This window comes from Nuphar pumila, chromosome 2, assembly GCF_984573655.1.
Source record: "Nuphar pumila chromosome 2, dmNupPumi1.hap1.1, whole genome shotgun sequence".
NCBI lineage: Eukaryota > Viridiplantae > Streptophyta > Magnoliopsida > Nymphaeales > Nymphaeaceae > Nuphar > Nuphar pumila.
The window spans coordinates 22,242,581-22,265,013 of record NC_143250.1 but is presented as its reverse complement, the minus strand read 5'-3'; the positions used below and the strand labels follow the sequence as shown (position 1 = coordinate 22,265,013).

The following is a 22,433-nucleotide window of genomic DNA, read 5'->3' as shown; positions in this document are numbered from 1 at the left end:
ATAACAAGATAAAATGTCCACCAATAAGAGTCTTTAACAAGAATGTCCATCAATAGATACAAAATGAACAAGGACAAAATAGATACAAAATGAACAAGGACAAAAGTGAACCACAAAGGGTATACTTTCAAAACCCACAAAGCAAACACATGGAAGGTTCTAAAAAAACACACAAATTTTATTAATACCAAGTATGCTAAAAGCACATTACTTAGAATTCATCTGAGGTAACATGATGTAAAGAACATGTAAGATAACATTCATTAAGGAGCCATGAGTCTAAGAAATATCGCAGCCACAAGGCACAAACCATCCAAGTGAAATAAAACTACCTCCCAAATGGGCACAATTCACAAGGGCCAACAAGAGAACACACAACCTAAATATTTCAGAAAATGACCGTATTGTACGAGTAATTTGACCCATTTTCCTAAAAACCTTACAATTTTTATATTCTCCCCATGTCCAAAATCGCAAATATCTAAATTTAAAAAGACCTTTTTACCCTTAGTCACTATGTTTTGCAGAACAATCTTTGTTCTCAAATCTATATCTTTTTTATTGTGTTTTTATCAGAGTTACCAATCGAGGAAGCGATACGGGAAGCGGGAGCGGGAAGCGAGGCACTTTCAAAAATTTAGGAAGCAAGGAAGCGTGGGACCACTTAGAAGAAAATTTCGAACCGTCTCGGAAGCGACCTAGGAAGAGAATCGGAAGCGACCTAGGAAGCGAACCGGAAGCGAGGGGGAAGCGAAAAAAATGGAAAAAATGGGGAAGCGAGGGGGAATTGTGGGAGAAGCGCGCTTCCCATTTATGGGAAGCGTGTTTCCCATAAAAGGAGGATGTGCTTCACATAAAAGGGAAGTGCGCTTCCCAAAAAAGGGGGACGCTTCCCCTCACGCTTCGGAAGCGCATAGCCCGTATGTCTTTCCATCCCTTTTCAAACGTTGAACCTTCATATGATTCAACTAAAGCGACTCGGTGAAGATAAGATTGATAGTCATAGACCGAGCATTATGTTACCATTAAATCAAATGCAGTGTGAACACCACTGGCTACACAACCAGGTAGTGGAAAACCCTACTTGTTGTTGCTGCAGACGACCTACCATGAAGAGGGCAAGAATCCATTGCCCAGATTGCCAAGTAGTCGTCTGTAACCTCTGCGGACCGCACTACTTCAACAAGAAGGTGCCAGTAGAACCGGTCCCGCATTCTATTGAGAATCCAAAGGGATTCAGAGCCACCATTAAGGCTCAAGCGGAGCATATCAAATGGTTAGAAGACGAGATAACCAGGCTCCAGAAGGAAATTCAGTATCTGAAAGATATCAACGATCGCAACATGATGGAAGACCTTCAAATGGATTTTGAACAACTGGGTCTTCATGATCGTAAAACTAAAGGTATCATTATAGAAGATATAGAAGATACTGATAATCTGTATAAAACCCTGCATGCAGTTCACTGCTTATCCTAGATAGCACAGGTCCTGAAACATTCTGAACTAAAAATCTAACAAGAAGACTAATAGATAAGGTAGACAAGTCACTATTAGGGGAAGAGGCCATAACAAAGAAAACAGCCACAAAATGCATACATGCTTTGCCATTCCAAAATCTGCCAGCTTTACACGGCCATTTGGGTCCACAAGTATATTTGCACCTTTGATGTCCCTACACAAGCACATAAATGTATGACAAATTTTAGTTGGAGAATTATGTAGCGTGAAGATAAAAAATTACATATACAACTCTAAAATGCTACATCTAAGAACTAGTATAAACCTGTGGACAGTATCTTTTGCATGCAGATATGCAAGGCCAGAGAGAATTTGTTGAGTATAGCTTCGAATTACAGGTTCACTGAATGCCTCATACTCTTGCAGCAGTTTGTGTATAGAACCACCAGAAACATATTCCAGGTATATATACAATTTGTCCTCTACCTGCTCAGAATAAATATTCACCATAAAGACAGATATAATAACAAATATTAAAGCACATTCAAGGTCAAACTGCGACCAATACTCTAAAATAAGATCATAAAAATTTTCTGTAAAGAGCCGCTGAATGTACAAATAAGATTGTTACTTGATTTGAATTTTACGAAGTACATTAATTCACCAAAAAAAAAAATAAGAAACCTAAAAAGTTTCAGCAAGAAACTTACACATGAAAACAGAAGCCATCCAAGGCAGCATAAACAACTCCGGCATATGCACTAACACACATACATATGTATGTGCGTGCACGCATACATACATCCAAAATAAATATACTGAAAGTCTCATATGTGTGAGCTATGTCACAAGGACTCTTTAAAGGGCTGCTGAACCCGCGTCGACGCGATGCGGGTGCAGTCAAATACCCCTGGTGTGGTCAACCTGTTTCAGGATGCATAGGAAAAACAGGAGAGTACACCTACGAGCACGGAAGAACGTGGGTACCACTGACTGCTCAAATTCTTAGCCCTGATGATGACTCCATCTAAAATACAATAATAGGATGGACCACTTCTATAGTGTAGGCCTCCCTCCTGCCTTGTGATCATAGGAGAAAAAGGGAATGCATGGAGAGAACCACCAAGAACGGATATGCCAGGAAGAAAAAAGGAGGATGAAGGGGGCTTTAGGGCACAATCCCCCCCCCCGACCCCTCCTCCCCTTTTCCGACAATGGCAACGGCAACGACGAAGGGCCACCTCCTCTTCCGACGGCATCGACGAACCCAGGTACGTGTCTCTCTTTGCTCTGCCTCTTCCTCTCTTTCTTCTTCTTCTTCCTTCTCCTTCTCCTCCTCCTCTCTTTCTTCTTCCTTCTCCTCCTTGTTAAGATTTTATATATATATATATATATATATATATATATATATATATAAACCGAAATACCCTTGATGGGTATTTCGATCATTTCCTTTTTGTAATAGGGGTCAGCCCACTAAGGGCTAAGTTTGTAATTTTCTTTTTGTTTTTTATATAGAATGTATCATTTGACTGATTGGGACAGCCCAACTAGTCGTTGGGCTAGTCCTAACGATCATATTTATGATCGTTGGGGGCTAGCCCACTCCTAGTTGGGCTGCCCCCTTTGCCCCTTGTTGTGCTTATAAATAGGGATCTCCCTATTGTGTTTACTCAATGCTTTTCTAAGCATTTGTTAATGAAAGATCTATTATTTTTACTTTGTGAGTTATTGGTGTGTATTTTCATTGTGTATTCTTTTGGTTTATAAGTGACCACTATTGTATTGGTATCTCACTATAGCCTTTGTGGCACTCTTTTGAGATTTTGTTGGTTTCATTACGTTCCACCGCCTGTCTTTTTTTTTTCCTTCTCCTCCTCCCTCTGCCGCCTCCTCTCTTTCTTCTTTCTTCTTTCTTCTTTCTTCTTTCTTCTTTCTTCTTTCTTCTTCCTTCTCCTTCTCTCTTTCTTCTTCTTCCTTCTCCTTTTTCCTCCTCCTCCTTCCCTCATTGGTGCAAGGGCTGAACCCAGGCCTGCTGGGTTCAGTTTTGCTGAACTAAAGCCTATTTCACTACTATAAACATGGGCTTAACTGAGTCTATTCTTTCTTCTTATGATGAACTTGATGATAAAGCAGAAAATTATTAGGATCATTACTCCATCGTCCTATACATTGTGTATGATATACTTTTGGTATGCAATTATGCATTGTTTTCTTTTTTATTAGTATAATTTACTTCTTTTTTGCTTGACTTGTTTGATTGTTTCCAATTTTCTTAGTTCACTTAACGTAGCCATAATATATTTAGATTGATTTAATTATGGTGTTATCTTTTATTGATGAGGAATAGCAATTGTAGATTGTTAATTTGATTTATTGCATGAATCTATGCATGATGAACTGATGATACGATAATTGTTTTTATTTCATTAGTGTTAACTTAAAACTGTTAAAAAATTTATATATATATACCCTCCCCGCATACAAGTTTTTTTTAAGTGCCGCATCGCCTCACCTGCACCAGTATCTGCACCCACATCCGTACCCGCACCTATGTGACAGTGTGTATGAGAGAGAGAGGGGGGGGGGGGGGGGACCAGTTAAACCATCTTATTTGACCCCATTGAATGTTATTTTATTAACACTGAGTCAGTGGTTTCCAGTCAAATGGTATCTATTTTACTAACTCGGTGGATTATCTAACATTACTGTAGGATATAAACTTCAAGACATATAACATAATGCTAGACCCCATGACATATCACATGATATCCATGATATGTCAATATTACCATTCCATAGTTTCTTATGTTCAGCATAGTAGCAAAGGATATAATGCACCAAAAGATCCATGAAGTAAATACAAATGACAAGTCATCCAGGTCAGGCCCCACTGGAACTTACACCACGTGATCATTGTTTGTTTGTCATTTGTACATTTTGTCAAAGATGAAATGCAACAAATTCACAAGACATCCCTGTCTGGGCCCCACTGGAACTCAGGTCCAATAGGAACCAACATGACCAAGGTCCAACCAAAATGTGCACATGCTTTTATCTTGATTTTTTCAAAATAGTTTCTTAACCAATTTGAGTCTGGATTAAACTTGCCATGACTCCTTACATTCAAAGCTGATCAGACCTTACCAGTCTGAACTAGATATAGGCTCATCAGATTGGATTCACATCCGGCTCACCAAAACTGAGTAAATAACATGTTTAGCCCAGGCTGGCTCTCTTCTCCATCCTGTTGATAGTCCTTAATGACTAGCTTTGACTGATCATTTCCCATCTGTTCCCTTTAAATACTTAGTGGTCATGCCCCCAATATTTTTCAGTTCCCTAGTCTTTTCTTGCCAGCACATCAAGTTTTAATTAGTTCAACATATGTAATGTTGGTTGTTACGATTGCAACTTTCTCCATCACTTTCTCAAACCAGTTATTAGATAAAACATCCTATTGATATAATTCAAAAAGAAAAGAAGTCCCAAGACATAAAGAACAAAACAGCAAAATGAAAATTAATGAGAGCAAAGAAACTAGGGAACAAACAAAAACAGATTGGTGTAGTCATCCCATCAAATTCCATGAATGGCAATAAAGAATCCACAGCAAAAAGAAATAACAAAGAGAGAAAATGACAAAGGGACAAGACCACATTCTGGAAGGAAGCTATAGGGACCATAGTCTTGAACAGTTGAACCATAACAATTTTGTAGAATGTCTTCAAAAAGCATACTGATAGCTAACAGATACAATTAAAGAAGAAAGAGAGCACAAGGTCTTTGATAGGGCAGCAAACTGGATTGAATGCATAGTCGCATGGGCCACAAAAAGGATTTGCCTTCTAGGTAGAGATTGAAACAAATATACAGCCCAATGAATTATTATAGAAATATCATAAAGAGAATAGGTGCACACTCCAATTATTCCTTTAGAACACTAGGAAAGTTTGATTCTAAGTTTTCTAACTAGATAATATGTTAAGATGAGAGAGAGAGCCCCATACTGAGTGCCTATGGAATAAGCCAATATCAAAGGGGAGAAGGTGGGAGCCCCTGCCAACTATAGGAGGGAAAAAGAAAAAAACAATGGCCTCCCTCTCCCTTCATATGACATTTATCCTAACGTGTGTACTGGATACTGGATAGCGCATTTAATCTGTATCATAACTAAAAAATTGTATTTCTAAAATAGACCTGCATGACAAATATGCCCTTAAAAGTTAAGTTGTTCCAACACTTTTGCAAAAAAATGCAATAAAATTGCAACAAATACAATTTTGACAAAAATTTTAATTTATCATATTCAAATAGCCTTTTCGCTCAATGAATTCAACATAATTTTGCTTGTGATGAACACAAAACATCGCTGATATTTGTGACTATGCTTCATGCAGAAGTATCAGTTGTACAAGTTTCAGAAAATTACATAACACCAGCATAAAGTATTAGGTTATCAAATAGTCAAAAGAGATTAAAAAAAAGGTTCTAAAGCTACAAAAAATGAACTTACAGGAAAGAGTGATAAATATCATATAAGAAGAATGAGGCTTACTATTTCAGATCCATAGTACTGCACTATGTTTTGATGCCGCAAGCGACTGAGGAGAGCAATTTCCTGCTTAAGTAAATGCAATATTAGAAATTCACAAAATTCTGACTGGACAATCAAGGGTTATTAAAATAATTGACTGCAAGATTTACACAGCAATCATCAACAAATACAAACCAACAAGACAGCAAAATATGTTGCAGATACAAAAAAAAACAGACTTGCCTGTCCCAATTGTTTTGCACATTCTTTTGATTTTGCATCATCAGCAAACAATGTGACCTCTTTCATTGCACACATGTCACCACTCTCACTGCAGAATAGAGAGAGGAAAAAGGAGCACAGAAGTTCAGGACGGGTATAAAATAAAACAAGAAAAGAATATAAAGAATGAATGTGTAATACCAGAAGATATCTAATTGCAATGCAAATCAACATTGAAACCATGAATAATATAATTTAAGAATGCATATCAGAAGATATTCAGCTGTAGAGCAAATAAGTTAAATTCACGAATTCCTTACCACATGATCATGAGCGAATGAATCTAAGATGACGGAAAAACTACAAGAGTTTTTCAAGAGTTTCACACATGGGAGAACTATAGTATAGCATAATTGATACCTCAAACATTTAAAACCCAGACAGAAATTACAGTACCAGACCGAAAAGCCTATTAAGTGACAATGCATCAGCAAGCTTAATAATGATTCCTGTAAGATTACACTTACTTGCTGAACCCAAGATAAACATGGCCAAATGTGCCCCGGCCCAAAAGCTTTCCTTTTTTCCAGCGGGAACCAGGACTCGGGGGATTCTCTGCTCTACCAGGGCTTCTTGGGACTGAGGATGAGTTGGTCACCGCTGTGTTTGATGAACAAAAGGGATTAGTATTGGGTATTACCAATGGAGGCAGAGGTAACTTGTGATATTGTTGTTGTTTCCCTTCTTCTTGCCAGCTTGGTGGTGATTCTGGCCCTCCGCCTCCAACACGTGGATGCAATGGTGTGACAGCACCACTATGTATTCTAGAGCTCGGTCCAGGGCTTGTCATTCTAGGGCTAGGTATTGGAGAATACTCCGGACTACCTCTACTGTGTTGCCAGAGTAGTTGTCCAGACATATCTACACCAATGGAATTATGTCCAGAATTGTGACCCGAACCAGGACTGGAGCAATGGCCTGATCCAAAGGGAGCAACCTCAGTGTATGCTTTGGCTGGCCAAAAGCCACCATTTTGTTGCTCAGAACCAATAATTTGTAATGGACTTCTGGAAGGACTTGACATCGAACTATCAGGAGCATTTCCAAAAGCATGATACTGAGGAATCTGTAAGCTTGGTGGGTGCTCAATAGTGCTTAAGGGTCCCCGCCTCTTTGAACAATAAGGAACATGGTTGCTGTGTGGTAAAATTGCTGGTTTCAGTGTCTCTCTCGAATTCTTTCGGCTGAGAATAGGAGAATGACCTGGATGTATCACACTTCAGCCAAAGAAGAAGATTTGAAAAAAAAAAATATTAGTCCACTTGAAAGTTGCAAAAATGAGATGCAGTTGAACAGAAGTATTAGAAGGCAGCAAAATGCAAATGAACCTCAGTATAATATCACTTGTCAGAAATATGAAAAATACAGATAATCGCAAGCTACCTGGAAGGGCTGCTAGCAACACTTTTGTTGGAATATTCATTTCCCCTCGGACTAAGTTGACCACATCGAATGGGATAGCGTGCTTCAGCTTGATCATCACTATCAATCGAACAGTCACTGGAAACAGAGGCGGTCCCTAAACCTCCATCAGCATCAGACCGGCTTAGCGTCCTGTCAGAAGCTGGAAGAGGAAGAAAGGATGACTGCTTCCAATTCTTGCTTGATTTTGGTTGGTATTCACTAACTCCTGGCTTTCTGAGGCCTGCATATGGAGATTTTGCACCTGGAAGTGGTAGAGGTTGAGCATGCGGCCTCTCAGCAAAACCTTGACAACGAGAAACTTGGTTAGATGGTGATGGCGACCTAGACACTGCTTGGGAGCCAGAACCCTTTTCTGAAATTGTGCCATTGCTACGTCTTCTAGAACCTCCTTTAGATCGGAAACTGCTTTTTTCATCAGATAAGATATTCAGTTTTCGGAAGTGGAAATTCTCAAATATGTTGTCCTTGCCTGTCTTCTTCTTTGCTTCCTTGGAGGAAGATTTACCCCACCATGAAGGCATACTGAAAATTGTATAGCTTGCAACAAATCTCAAACAGGTTTCTTTGAAGTTTGACTCAATACTAGTTACAACAGGTTATAGAGGCCCCCCGTTTCCTTATAAATAAAAGCATCACACTGTCATAAAAGTAATAAAAAAAATTGAATTCCCATATGGTGAGGAGTTCTGAATATTATAAAGCTTTGGGCCAACAATAGATGAAAAGACCCAATAATATCTTCTCACATATATGGATGCTTCTAGCTTCACCTACTGAAAATATACCATCCTTCAACGACCAAATACCTGCAGCTCAGTGTAGTAGGAATCCTGGGAGGATAATCTGCACATTCATCAGTGAATTACGCATCTTGGCATTAAGATACCCATCTATATAGAATACATGAAAAACAGTAAACAAATTAAATAACCATTATCCAAAACAAAGCATCAATGATTCGTCTCCCTACATCAATACTAAAACATACATATAGTCCCGACTCCTTTCTGTTGTCAAAGGTTCAAAATTCAAACAGAAAAAATAATATTTCTATAATATTAACTTCATCAGCAACATTTGTTTGCTAAAACTGTATCATTACAAGCAATTGATTCCCTAAGTCTAATTAAATATATCCTTGGCGGCGATCTTAACAAAACTAAGAACTCTAGAAACACTGATTGTAATTGCATATTTGCATTTAGTTGAACTTGAACGGTTTTATCTTCTTAGAATCTTAATTGCAAATTTAAAGATAAGTGCCTAAATGGCAACCTGCAGTATCTAAAAGCAACTAAGCCAAGAAGAAGAACAAATATAAACCAGTGGAATTCCAATTGCAAGAATGCCATTGAGTGAAAACAATGAAAATAACAGGCTAGCCACCGAGTGTTTAAACTTTAATCACAGGTTGGTTACTCTAGAATGCTTGAATGACTGTTAATTATTGATTGCTAGCAACATCCTCATTATAGGATACGGTTTAGCACACAATTATTGATGCCTAGCAACATCCTCATTATATGATATGGTTAGGACACACTATCATAAACAGTAATCTTGGGTTAGAACCCTATGGGGAGTTATCCCCTAGCTTGCTCATCCCAGAAGAAAAAAAAGGAGGGGGCCTTGTACAGAACTCAATTATCAGCTTAAGAATGTCACCTCACATGTCACACACTTAGCATAAGTTGAAACTGAAAACATTTAAGCTCGAATAGGTGATTGAGTATTAACCAATATATTATCCATACCAAAGATATAAAAAACCAATATATTATTCATACCAAAGATATAAAAACTGTCACAAGGACACGGGAATTTGATCTCTGTCTTTAATGACACACTCGGACACATGATACAAATCGGTTAACATTATGACACGTTGACCATGTCCAATACAGTCAACATGTATCCTTAACATGATCCATTTGCTTGGACAGAAGCAAAAATCATAATCTTAAAAGAGCACTCTGGTATTTTAACAAATTACCCTTTTTTGAACTGCCCAAGAAAAGCAGTTCTCAAAGCAAAAAAGCTTTAATATTAAAAGAGGGTATTCTGGTCTTTTAAGCAGTTACCCTTTTATGAATTGCCCAATATGGCAGCTGTCACAGGATGATTTTTTATTTTGTTTGGAATCGCCCTATGAACACACCAATGGATTCGGGGTCAAGCTCTCTTCTTTTTTTATTCTCTCACTGGAATCAAATTACATCAAGCATCTTTCCAAAGCCTAATATATTTTTCCCCTCTGGAAAGACCTCTCCTCATAGAGAAAAGAACCCCACGACCTGCCCTCCCCAGGTCCTCTGAACTGCCCCTGCAGTTCCCCTCAAAATCGCACCATGGGCACACGAGGCCCTCAAAACGCGCCCGTTGCGAAGCGCGTCTGCCAGTGGCATGCCAAGCACGCATTGCGGGGTGTGCCTGCACATCACACGCGCAATGGGCGAGACGTGAGCTAGTTGTGGTGCATGTCCCGCGCAACACGGTGTGTGTCTGCGTATGGCGTGTAACTCCCGTGCGCAATGTGTGGGCGCACTATTGTTGTGTGCGATGCACAACCTATTTGTGCACACTCGCATATGATGTGTATTTGTGCGCCTGTTGCGCCAAATGCGCAATGCAACATGCGATACGTACACATGCAAGAAGCTCGCACGACGTGCCACGCATGTGCATAATGCATGTGTGCATTGTGTGTGCGTGCATGCAGGGCATCCAATGCTTGTCATGCAAACCTACCACTTGACTTTGGATCTTGAGCCACCTTTGCTCCAGGATCCGGATCTGCATGTGGATGCATCTGACCCACTGTCTCCCCAGTTGCGCCCTAGTGGATCTGTGTGTGCACCCTTCTGTTGGACCCTAGGTGAGCCCGGCCAGAACTCACCTAGTTGTGGGGTGACAATTCCCCCCCACCGTAAGAGTATGACATCCTCGTCGGATTATCGAGGTATCTCTGGATGAGGTCTGTGTCGAGTCCTTCTCCCAAGTAGCCTCCTCCGGAGTTGCTGCCTTCCACTTTCCCAAGAAGTAGACTCATTGATTCCGAGCGTATTGCCCCTCCCTCTCGTCGATCGAGGATGGCCTCGAACACCTTATCAAAATGGGCTCACCCTGTAGGTGACACCCTCTTAGGAACTACTTGTGAGGGGTTCCCTGTATGCTCGTGGTACCTTCTTAGGAAATTCACATGGAATACGGGGTGCAGCTTGAGTCGATTAGGCAAGTCCAACTAGTAGGCTAATTTTTTCACCCTTTTGGTGATGGTAAAGGGGTCATCGTACCTCGAAATTAGGGATGGCAATGGACCAGGGCGAAGGCAGGGGACAAGGTCTCCACCCCTACCTCGTCTCAAAATTCTGCCCTCCATCCCCGCACGGGTTTCGATTTTAACCTTCGTCCCCGCCTTCATCCTTATTTCATGTCCTCCATCCCCGGTCCAAACGAGGCGAGACGGGGCGGGCCCCATTTCTCCCAGGTCCATTGCCATCCCTAAAGGTATTTTAGTTATTTTACTAACGATGATCGGAGAAAGAGCGAGACGGGATGGGAGAAAGCGTAAGTCCATCCCCGCCTCCATCCACGCACGGGTTTTGATTTTAACCTTCATCCCCGCCTCCATCCCTGTTTCATGTCCTCCATCCCCGGTCCAAACAGGGCAAGGAGGGGCGGAGCCCCGTTTTCCCCCGATTCACTGCCATCCCTACTCGTAATGAGCCCCATGTGTGTCGTCTTTTGACTAACCTTCTTCCAAAGTTGAGGGGTGAGTTTGAGCAAGACTCGTTCACCCACCTGAAATTCTAGGAGTCGTCGGTGCTCGTCAACCCACTTCTTCATGTTTTGCACTGCCTTGGCCAAGCAATCACATGCCTCCTCCTATCAATAGGTCACGAGACAACGACCCGGGCTCTTTTGCTTGGCCACTTCTAGCGGTGTCAATGGTTGTCGTCCCGTCGCCACCTTAAATGGACTCTGACTCATCGAGGAGCTCTGCTGAAGGTTGTAGCTGAATTGTGCCACATCCAACAACTCCACCCAGTTACGTTGGTTGGCCAACACGTAGTGTCGCAAGTACTCCTCTAACAGAGCATTGATGTGCTAAGTTGGTCCATCTGTCTTGGGGCGGTTGCTAGTCGAGAAGTTGAGTTGAGTTCCCAACATCCCGAACAACACCACCTAGAACCTCCATGTGAATCATGCATCCCGATCGCTCACAATGTCCAGTGGGATACCCTACTGCTTGACCACGTGGTGAAGGAAGAGTTGCTCAGTGGTCTCTCTTGTGCACTCTTTGGGGATAGGAACGAAGGTGGCATATTTCAAAAATTTGCCGACCACGACCAGGATTGAGGTGTAACCATCTACCTTCGGTAAGCCCGTAATGAAATTTATGGAAAGGCTTTCCCATAGTCTAGAAGGAATGGTTAGTGGTTCTAACTCTCCTGTCGCCTTCCTCTTTGTGTTGTCTTGTTGACAGACAAGACATGTTTGTACATATGCCTCTACATCTAACTCCATGTGACGCCAGTAGAAGCTGGCGGACAACAGGGCCAAGGTTCTCTCATGGCCCGGGTGCCCCGCCCATAGCACATTGTGGTTCTCCTTCAGCAACAACCGTCATAGCCCAGTTGTGCTTGGCATGTAGGGCCGCCTGCACTTAGCGTAGAGGACCCCGTCCTCTAGCCAGAATCATCGAACCGTTCCATCGGCCACCTCTTTGGCCAATCTCACCGTGGCCGGATCGCGTGAGGTCTCTTCCCGTATTTGTTGTAGTACGTCACCCCTGACCTGAGTCACAAGCACGGTCGGCACTACGCTACTCTCGAGCTCTTCCTGCATTCCAGGCTCAGTTTTGCAGCTAAGGGCATCAGCTACTACATTGGCCTTGCCTGGTTTGAAGCGGAAGGTATAGTCATACTTCGCCAAGAACTCTTGCCATCTCGCCTACTTAGGCGTCAGTTTCTTATGTGTGGCGAAACAACTTGTCGCCACGATATCTGTGAGGGCCATGAAAGGTTGGCCGAGGAGATAGTGTCACCATACTCGAAGGCAATGAACCACTGATGTCATCTCCTTCTCGTGCACGGAGTAATGTCTCTCCAAGTCACTGAGCTTCTTGCTCTCGAACGCCATCGGGTGTTCGTCCTGCACGAGCACACCTCTGATGGTCAGGTTTGAAGCACCTATCTAGACCTCGAATGGCCACCCAAAGTCGGGGAGCCTCAACATTTGCTCTGAGGACATAGCCTTCTTGAGTCGATCAAAGGCATGTTGGCAAGCCTCGGACCAGCCACACGTCCTTCCCTTCTTCAACAAGTCGATCGGGGCCACCACCTTATTGGAATAGTTATTAATGAACTTTTTGTAGTAATTGGTCAGGCCAAGGAAAAAGTGAAGTTGGGTAGGTGTCCTTGGTTCTAGCCATTCCAAAATGGTGTGAACCTTATGCGAATCAATATGCACAGTTCCCTTTCCGATAATGTGTTTGAGGAAGTTAATCTCCTATCTTCTGAAGGAACATTTTTTGAGCTTTAAGTAAATCTCGTTCTCCATGAGCTTACCAAACACGAGCCTTACGTGATCCATGTGCTTAGGAAGGGTTCAACTATATACCACAATGTCATCGAGATACACCACAACAAAGCGATCGAGGAGTTCCCAGAAGACATTAGTCATTAGGGTACAAAATGTGGCTAGTGCATTTGTGAGCCTAAAGAGCATTACCAAAAACTCAAAGTGTACTGCGTGACACAAGCAGTTTTCAGCTCGTTCGCTTAGGCTATGCAAACTTGCCAATATCCTGAGCGCATATCCATTTTGGAGAAGAATCGTGCTTTCCCCAACCGATCGAATAGCTCCTCCACATTGGGAATGGGGTACTTGTTCTTCACCATAACCGTATTCAAGGCCCGATAGTCTACAGACAGGCCTGATAGTCTACACACATGCATAACGAGCCGTCATTTTTTTTTTAAAGGATGGGCACCCCATACGATACCTTGGATGGACGCAACTAGCCAGCATCGATCAACTCCATCAGTTGGCTCTATAGTTCCTCCAGGTGAAACGAGGACAACTAGTATGGGGGGAACACCGAGGGTTTAACCCCAGGCATCAACTCGTTGGGCATCTCCGAGGTAGCTCGTTGGGCATGACATAGTGAAATTCCTTCAGCAGATCCGCCATTTCGCGTAGTGGCCCCTCCTGGGATGGTGGTACATTTTCTCCGATCAGAGTGGTCAAGTAAGTGTCCCGACCTTTTTGTACCCCATCCTTGAGCTTGAACACCAAGAGTAGACTTCCTGCCCCCTTTTCGTTCTCGCCCACGAGAAATAACCCCTGGAGGTAAGGGATGAGTCTTGCCCTTGAAACCACCAGGAAATCCAAGCCCAATATGACTTGGAAATCATCTAGGGGCATCGCCACAAAGTCACACGCACCTTTCCAAGTGCTGACTTGGAGCCTAACTCTTTTCACCATCCTCGAGATGGGCCTTCGGAGTTTACCGCCTTGATGCGGCTAGGTCCCTTGGATAAGGCCAACCCCAGCTTGGTCGCCCCCTTCTCGGACAAGAAATTGTGAGTGGCACCAGAATCCACCAATGTTCGCACTCCATTCTCGTTAAAGCATGCATCCACATAAATGAGATGAGACCACCCCGCTGAAGCTCTTTCCCAACTCGAAGCGTGTTGAAAAATCGAAGCGGGTTCACTTGGGGTGTGTCTCGTTCTGGGGATGAGTCGTCTTCTTCGGCCACCTAAGTCGTTGAGACGCTCCCTCTTTGGGCAGTTTCGGGCCTGGTGCGGCCCCTAAAACAACCTAAGTCATCAGTTGACTTCACGGGTTGTTTAATGGACGAGGATCCTTCCACCTTTTTCTTCTTTTGGCCATCAACTCGCCCAGTCTTCTTGGGCTTCTCCTTACCTTTGCTTTTGCCACCCTTCTCAGGGGCCATAGACTTAAAGTCTACGAGGGCAGGACTCACCGCCATGGCCACTGGCGAGTCTTTGACCTTCTGTCGCCTGAGCCCAGTTTTGCATGCTCGGGGTAAAGTTGCAGTGCTTGTCCTCCTCGGACATGTTCTTGATAATGAGCATGAGATAGGAGAATTGCTTGACATACTCCCTCACAGTGCCCATGTGCTTTAGCTTTCGCAGAACATCTCGCACCACCCACATCGTGTTGCTGGGGAGAAATTACTCTATCTCCCGCATGAGGGTGTCCCAAGTCTGGATCTTGGGTGAGTTCTCTCGTCCGTCGTCTGGGTATGCCACCATAGCTTGCCATAGCTCGTCAGGTACATGCTGGTGAGGGTGACCTTCTCTGCCTCAGGGGTGTGAACTGCCTTGAAATAGTGGTCTACATCCCACAAGAAGTTTTATAGTTCCTTGGTGTTATGTGTGACAGTGAACTGTTTGGGTTTGTAACCTTCATGCGTCCTGACTCTGAGGGTGAGGGTGTATCGAAAAGTGCTCTCTTCAGATATCATCACCAAGACCCTTTGTCACATCCTGAAAATGTTTGGAAAGTGAGGCTATGTCGGTGAGGATCTTCGTTGTCTTTACCTGGGGAGCGCTAATGAGTCCTATCGTTGTCGGGAGACGTCACTCCATATCACCCAAACACTCTTCGAAAGCCAGAATTCGTGCTTTGAAGGCCCTGATCCGCTCCTCTAGATGTGTCACCCATTCCGTCAGAGTTCTACCCGCCATGAATCTCTGCTCTAATACCAACTGTCACAGGATTTTTTTATTCATCATATGTAGTCTAGTGGTCCCCCACACTAGTCAACCTCTCTCTCATTCACACTCACACATCAATGGATTCGGGTCAAGCTCTCTTCTTTTTTTATTCTCACTGGAATCAAATTACATCAAGGATCTTTCCAGATCCTTATATATTTTCCTCTCTGGAGATACCTCTCACCATACAGAAAAGAACCCCACGACCTGCCCTCCCTAGGTCCTTTGAACTGCCCTTGCAATTCCCCTTAAAATCGTTCCATGAGCGCGCATGAGGCCTACAGAACGCGTGCCCGTTGCGGCATGCTTCTGCTTGTGGTATGTCAAGCGTGCGTTAAAGGGCACATCCGCACGTCGCGCGCAACAGGCGAGACGTGTGCCCGTTGTGGTCCGCATCTCGTGCAAAGCACGCTACGTGCTATGCGGGTGCGCAATACTCGCAACGTGCGGGCGTCGGGGCATGCATCCACGTATGGTGCGCAACGCACAAGCGCACAATCGTTGTGTGTGACGCACAACCCATTTGCACACGCCCACATATGACGCGCGAGTGTGTGCCCATTGCATCAAATGCGCAATGCAGCACGTGATACGCAAGCGCGTAACGCCCGTGCGTGTCATGGGTACGTGCGTGCGTGCAGGGCATCCAATGCCTGCCTTGCGAACCTGCCACTTGACTTTGGATCTTGGGCCACCTCTACTCCAAGATCCAGATCCACGTGTGACGGCATCCGTGTAAAAACCGAAAAAAAAAAAGATTTTTTATATGACTTGGATTCGGGTCGGATCCGGACCCGACCCGGACCCAACTGAGGCACCGCCTCTCTTCTACTTGTAAAAGACGAGGCCGAAGGGGAGGGGAGGTTCTCGAAGCCCCCTTCCACCCCTTCTGCTCTCGTCTCTCTCTCCTTTTCGTCAGTTGCCTCGACTGCCATCGTCGGCAGGCACAGCCACCGGCGACAGCATTGTCGGATCCCCCCTCGTCGGCGACAGTCGCTCCTCTCCCTGCTGCGACCCCCCCTCCGATGCTGCCGCCGCCGCCGGCGACGACCACCAGGTACGCGCCTCCTCCTTTGCTCCCCCTCTTTCGTTCACCTTTCTCTCTCTCCCTCTTTCCCCCTCGTTTCTTCGTTACGCAGGGAGGGGAGGGTCGAACCACCTCCCTGCTCCTGTTTCGGCAGAGGAGGGGCTCGCCCCCTCCTCTCTGTGCCCTCTGTCAAGGCAGGGGAGCGGCCGAGCCCCTCCTCCCTGCCTCCTGTTACGGCAGAGGAGGGGCTCGGCCCCCTCCTCTCTGTGCCCTCTGTCAAGGCAGGGGAGGGGCCGAGCCCTCCTCCCTGCCTCCTGTTACGGCAGAGGAGGGGCTCGGCCCCCTCCTCTCTGTCCCCTCTGTCACGGCAGGGGAGGGGCCGAGCCCCTCCAACCTGCCTCTTGTTACGGCAGAGGAAGGGCTCGGCCCCCTCCTCTCTGCTCCCTATTAGGCAGGGGAGGGGCTGAGCCCCCTCCTTGCTCTCTGTTATGGCAATGGAGGGGCTAAGCCCCCTCCCTGCCCTTTCGTTCGGTAGGGGAGGGGTTGAGCCCCCTCCCTGCTTCGTGATACGGTAGGGGAGGGGCTGAGCCCCCTCCCTGCTCTTTGTTTTGACAAGAGAGGGGGTTGAGCCCCTCCCTGATTCTTGTTACGGCAGGGGAGGGGTTGAGCCCCCTCCCTGCTCTTAGTTGCGGTAGGGGAGGGGGTCGAGCCCTCCCTGTGCCTCTCTTCTCGTTAGGCAGGGGCATCGCCCCTGCCTTCGCTATTTTTCGGCAGGCCGGGTCAAGCCTCCTCACCTCGCTTTTCCCTGGCATCAGGCGGGCCTCCGTTCGTTGTTGAAAGGCAAGGTGCGACCTCTTGCTTCCCCCTTAGTGGCTTGCAGGGAAGGGCCTCACTTCTTTGCTCTTCTGGCAAGCAGGGCGACGCCTCGCCATTCCTCGTGCCTTCATAAGGCAGGGGCGCAACCCTGCCTCCCCGTTGTTTGCTGACAGCATGTCAGCAGGGGCTCGTGGCCTTGCCCCTACTCTTTGCGCTTATAGCAGGTGTGCATGTGCACGATGCCCCTGCTTCTGCTTCCCTTACGTCAGGACGACGTCAGTGCCCCTGACTTCCTATTTTGGTATTGCTTGTCAAGATCGCTACTTTTGCAGCTCGTACGACGGATCCCGCTCGCGCTCCGCGATCCGAGCCGCCAATCGCGTACATCCGCGGATGACAGCAAGCTTGCAACTCTCAAAGGTAGGGGAAGATTGCACAGAAGACTTGGACGATTGAATTAAGTTCAATTAACTAAAAAGAGACCATTAAATAAATATATATAGAGAGAGAGAAATATATATATATATATATATATATATATACGAGTACGCATTTAACTCAAGGACGCGGTTTCGCGATCCTTGTCCTTTACTTTGTCGTTGCGCATCGCGCACAGGTTTTGTGTTGCACTCCTGTTTACAGTTCCTTTACTTTGCCGTTGCGCATCGTGCAAAGGTTCTGCGTTGCACTCCTGCTTACCGTCATTACATTGCCGTTGCGCGTTGTGTCGGGGGTTTGCGTTGCACTTCTGCTTACCGCCTTTACTTTGCCGTCGCGCTTTGCGCCTAGGCTCTTGCCTTTGCATATGTGTTGGTATTGCCTTGCTATTGCAGATGGCGTGCAGGTTCTTGCGCTTTACGTATGCCTTAAAGGCATCCTCGTGGAGGATGCAAGGGGTATTTACCCTCTCCCTCTTGCGACAAGAGTTCAATCGGGAGTGAGCGGCACATCCTCGTCTAAGGAGAGGGATACCTCGCAAGGATCCTGGCTCTTCGTGCGTGTAGTCCTGCAGAGTCGACTTGAGGTTTCAGGGAACTGTGCAAAAGCATCAAAGACTGCTCCAAATCGAAGCATTTGGAAGGATGTGACTGGCTGGTTCTGGTCGCCTTTTTGGCATATCTCGGGTGATCCCGATTTAAGGGTTCGAGCGAACTTCTTAGCGGATGTCCTGTTGAGAAACTCGTATCCCGTCTATCGAGGCCGGTGTCGAGTCATGCGAGGCATGTAGATACCTCGATAGCGGACGTGATTCGAGAAAATCACATGCATAATGTGTTAAAACATATGTAATAATACCATAATACCCGATAGGGGTATTATGGTCATTTCACAAAGTACCCCATAGGGGTACTTATTTTGTTTCTCTTATTTTACTGTTTTTTATTTTTCTTTTTATTTTTCTTTTTATTTTTTAATATGTATTTTTTGGATACCGAAAAGGGGGCCCATAATGGAGTCGTTGGGGCCCCCAACGGTCACATATGTGACCGTTGGGGGCTCCCAACGACTCTATTGGGAGCCCCTTTGGTCTCATTTTCTTATAAATAGGGGGAACCCCCCATGTATGTGGTATTGCTCTTGAGAGCTCCTCTTCAATAATAGTGATATTATTTTTCATGTGTGTAGCCTTTTTATAAGGCCCTTTGTATATCCCTTAGTGGATTTCCTCTCTTGTGCTTGTTGCACTTGTCCGTGTGGGACATAGTGAATGCTTTAGCATTCTTGGCTTCTTCCGCTTATTTCATTACATGGTATCAGAGCCATACGATCTTCTAAAGGTAAAATCTTGTCTCTCTCTACTTCCTTTCTTTCTCACATCTTCATTGCGTAGCAATGGAAGTCAAGATCGATCTATCATTCAAACTCAATGGAAAAAATTACATGATGTGGGCATCCGCAATGGAGAATAATCTCAAAGGCAAGAAGCTTTGGGGTTATGTAATGGGAACCGTTCCGGAACCCCAACTTAAGCTCACAAAGATGGAAGGAGATCAAGAGAAAGCACTTGAAGGCGATGCTCGTCTCAAGGCCATTGAAGATTATAATCATCAAATGGAAGATTTGGAGAGCAACCATGCAAAAATCCTAGCATGGTTTATGAATAATGTCGAACTCAAGGTATGTGCAAATATTGCAAAATTCCGCTGGGCAAATGAAGCTTGGTTTTTTATGAAGGGTATGTTTACCCAAAAGGATCTTGCAAGAGCTTATTTCTTGCAAGAAAAAGTAAGAACCACAAAACAAGGTGACATGAGCATACAAGATTACTATAGTGCTCTAAATCCTTTGTGGGATGAATTGGCTCTTTTAGAGCCTAAATGGGTATCTATGGAGGATGTGGTTCTAAGACAAAAACAAATGGAACAAGATAGATTGTTTCAATTTTTATTTGGGCTTCGTCCCGAATTTGAACAAGTGAGATCCTCACTTCTCCATAGATCCACGTTTCCTCCCTTAGAAGAGGCTATTGCCGAGATTACTTAAGAAGAAACTAGGCATAGCATGGGTAAAAGCATAGAGGAAGTTCTTGCCGTATCTAAACCCGGCAATCATGTTAAAACATACAAACCACCTCATTTTGGTAAGCAAGGGAGTGGTGGAAGAAAAATGATTATATGTCACCATTGTTATGAGCCGGGACATATTAAACATGTTTGCCCAAAGCTAAATGGGGCATTCAAGCCAAAGGTGGCTTCCGTTGAAGAATCCACCACCAAAGAAGATGACGGCAAGAACGGGGATCTCAAAGATACTCTTGGACAAATCTCCTTGGCTCTTCAACAAATTTTAAAGGTCACTTCTTCCACCTCCGGTGTCGCCATTGCCTCATCATCACCTCCCGGTACGTACTCTTGGATTTTAGATTCCGGAGCCTCTTTTCACATGACTCCTCGTGAAAATGCATTAACCAATGTGCACGCCAATTCAAAATTATCTTGTGTCTCTACGGCCGATGGAACTTTTCTCAAAATAAATGGTATTGGAACTCTTGATTCTAAAAATATTCAAAATTTTCTTGTTCCAAAAGTTAGAATAGTTCCTAAATTAAATCTTAACCTCTTTTCCGTTTCTCAAATAGCCGACCATGGATGTGAAATATCTTTCTCATCCCAAGGGTGCTTTGTGCAGGATCTCCGGTCCGGGAAGCGGATTGGGCAAGGCCATAGGAAGGGAGACCTTTATTTTATGGATAACTTAACACTTCCAAATACCTCATTTTGTACTTATGTCCAAGACAAAAATATTGAAACTTGGCATAAAAGACTTGGACATCCAAGTTACTCTAAAATGTATCTTTTTCCTTTTGGAAACAAGTTTTGTAAAGAAAAAGATATCAATTGCAAAGATTGCATTTTTGGAAAAATGAAGTCTACTTCTTTTCCTATTAGAACTTTTGTGACAACAAGACCTTTTGAATTGGTGCATTCCGATGTATGGGGGCCATCTCCGGTTTTATCCAAAGGTGGTTATTCGTATTATGTTACGTTTATTGATGATTATACTAGATACGTATGGATTTATTTTCTTAATGCTAAATCGGAAGTTTTTAACTTCTTCAAAGAATTTCATGCAAAAGTTCAAAATCAATTTCAAAGTCAAATATCCATTCTTAGATCCGATTCGGGTGGAGAGTACTTATCAAATGATTTTCAATCATATCTAAAACAACATGGCATTTGTCATCAAAAAACTTGCCCAAGGACTCCTCAACAAAACGGTCTAACGGAGAGAAAACATAGACATATTTTAGAAACCACTAGATCCTTACTCATTTCTAAAAATATTCCTAAAAATTTTTGAGCCGAAGCCGTGTTGACCTCCACCTATTTAATCAATAGGATGCCATCTTCAAAATTGAATAATATCTCTCCTTATGAAAAACTTTTCAATATGACACCCGACTACAATCGTCTTCGTATTTTCGGGTGTAAATGCTTTGTTCTTTTGCATAAAAGAGATAAATTGTCACCTAAAGCAATAGAATGCGTATTTTTAGGATATGGTGAAAATCAAAAGGGCTATAGATGCTTTGACTATAAGAACAATAAATTATTTGTTTCCAAAGATGTGACGTTTTTAGAAGATGAAAATGGATTTGAAATTTTGGAAAAACCAAATGAAATTGATTATATGTTTATCAATGATCTTTTAGAAGACTCAAATGATGATCTTTTGAGTCATCCGGAATCTTTAGAAAATACTCGTGATAATGATGTATCACCAACTAATGGTGACAATCTCCAAGTATACACTCGGCGTGAGGAAGCACAACCTATTAGTGCTTTAGAAAAATTCTTGCGGCTTAATGAACCCCTAGAAGAAACCTCTCTTAGGCGTTCTTCTAGAGAATCCATTCCACCAAATAGGTTTGTCTCATATGAAACTCTCTCACCTAAATATAGAGTTTGTCTAATTGTCTTGCATTCTTACTATGAACCTTCCCACTATAATCAAGCAAAAAATATTCCTCATTGGGTTGAAGCAATGAAAGTTGAACTAGATGCTTTAAATAAGGCTAAAACTTGGGAAATAGTTCATCTTCCTCCAAATAAAAAAGCTATAGGATGTCGATGGGTCTACAAAGTCAAAACAAAAAGTGATGGTTCCCTAGAACGTTATAAAGCTAGATTAGTTGCTAAGGGATATTCACAAGAATATGGCATCGATTATGAGAAGACTTTTGCCCCCGTGGTTCGCATGACAAGTGTTAGAACTCTAATAGCAGTAGCATCATCTAAGAAATGGCCTATATTTCAATTAGATGTTAAAAATGCCTTTCTTAATGGTCAGTTGAATGAAGAAGTATATATGGACCCTCCGCCGGGAATTAATGTTAACCAAGGTCAAACTCTTCGGTTATTAAAAGCTTTATATGGTCTTAAACAAGCCCTTAAGGCTTGGTATGATAGATTTAGTGCTATCATGTTAAAATTGGGATTTCGTTCATGTTATACTGACACTGCTCTCTTTGTTAAACGTGCAGGTAATAGTATCATCATCCTTCTGCTTTATGTTGATGATATGATCATCACTGGCAATGATGAAAGTGGTATTCTTAATGTTAAAAATATGTTAAAACATAATTTTGATATGTCTGATCTGGGTTTTCTCAGGTACTTTCTTGGTATAGAAGT

The 22,433-nt window shown here is 43.6% G+C and overlaps 1 protein-coding gene across 3 annotated transcripts in view; it reads right to left on the bottom strand.

Annotated features, from left to right (window-relative positions):
• Positions 1–22,433, bottom strand: part of LOC149845013 (mitogen-activated protein kinase kinase kinase YODA-like) — a 54,933-nt gene that overhangs the window by 22,499 nt on the left and 10,001 nt on the right. For all 3 annotated transcript variants that reach the window (XM_089995438.1, XM_089995439.1, XM_089995440.1), the window contains 6 exons: positions 7,663–8,547; positions 6,747–7,496; positions 6,241–6,328; positions 6,019–6,081; positions 1,786–1,946; positions 1,599–1,674 (listed from right to left, as the gene is read on the bottom strand). In XM_089995438.1, coding sequence (XP_089851564.1) covers positions 1,599–1,674; positions 1,786–1,946; positions 6,019–6,081; positions 6,241–6,328; positions 6,747–7,496; positions 7,663–8,225 — 1,701 coding nt within the window. In that variant the 5' untranslated portion in view covers positions 8,226–8,547. The remainder of the gene's footprint in view (positions 1–1,598; positions 1,675–1,785; positions 1,947–6,018; positions 6,082–6,240; positions 6,329–6,746; positions 7,497–7,662; positions 8,548–22,433) is intronic.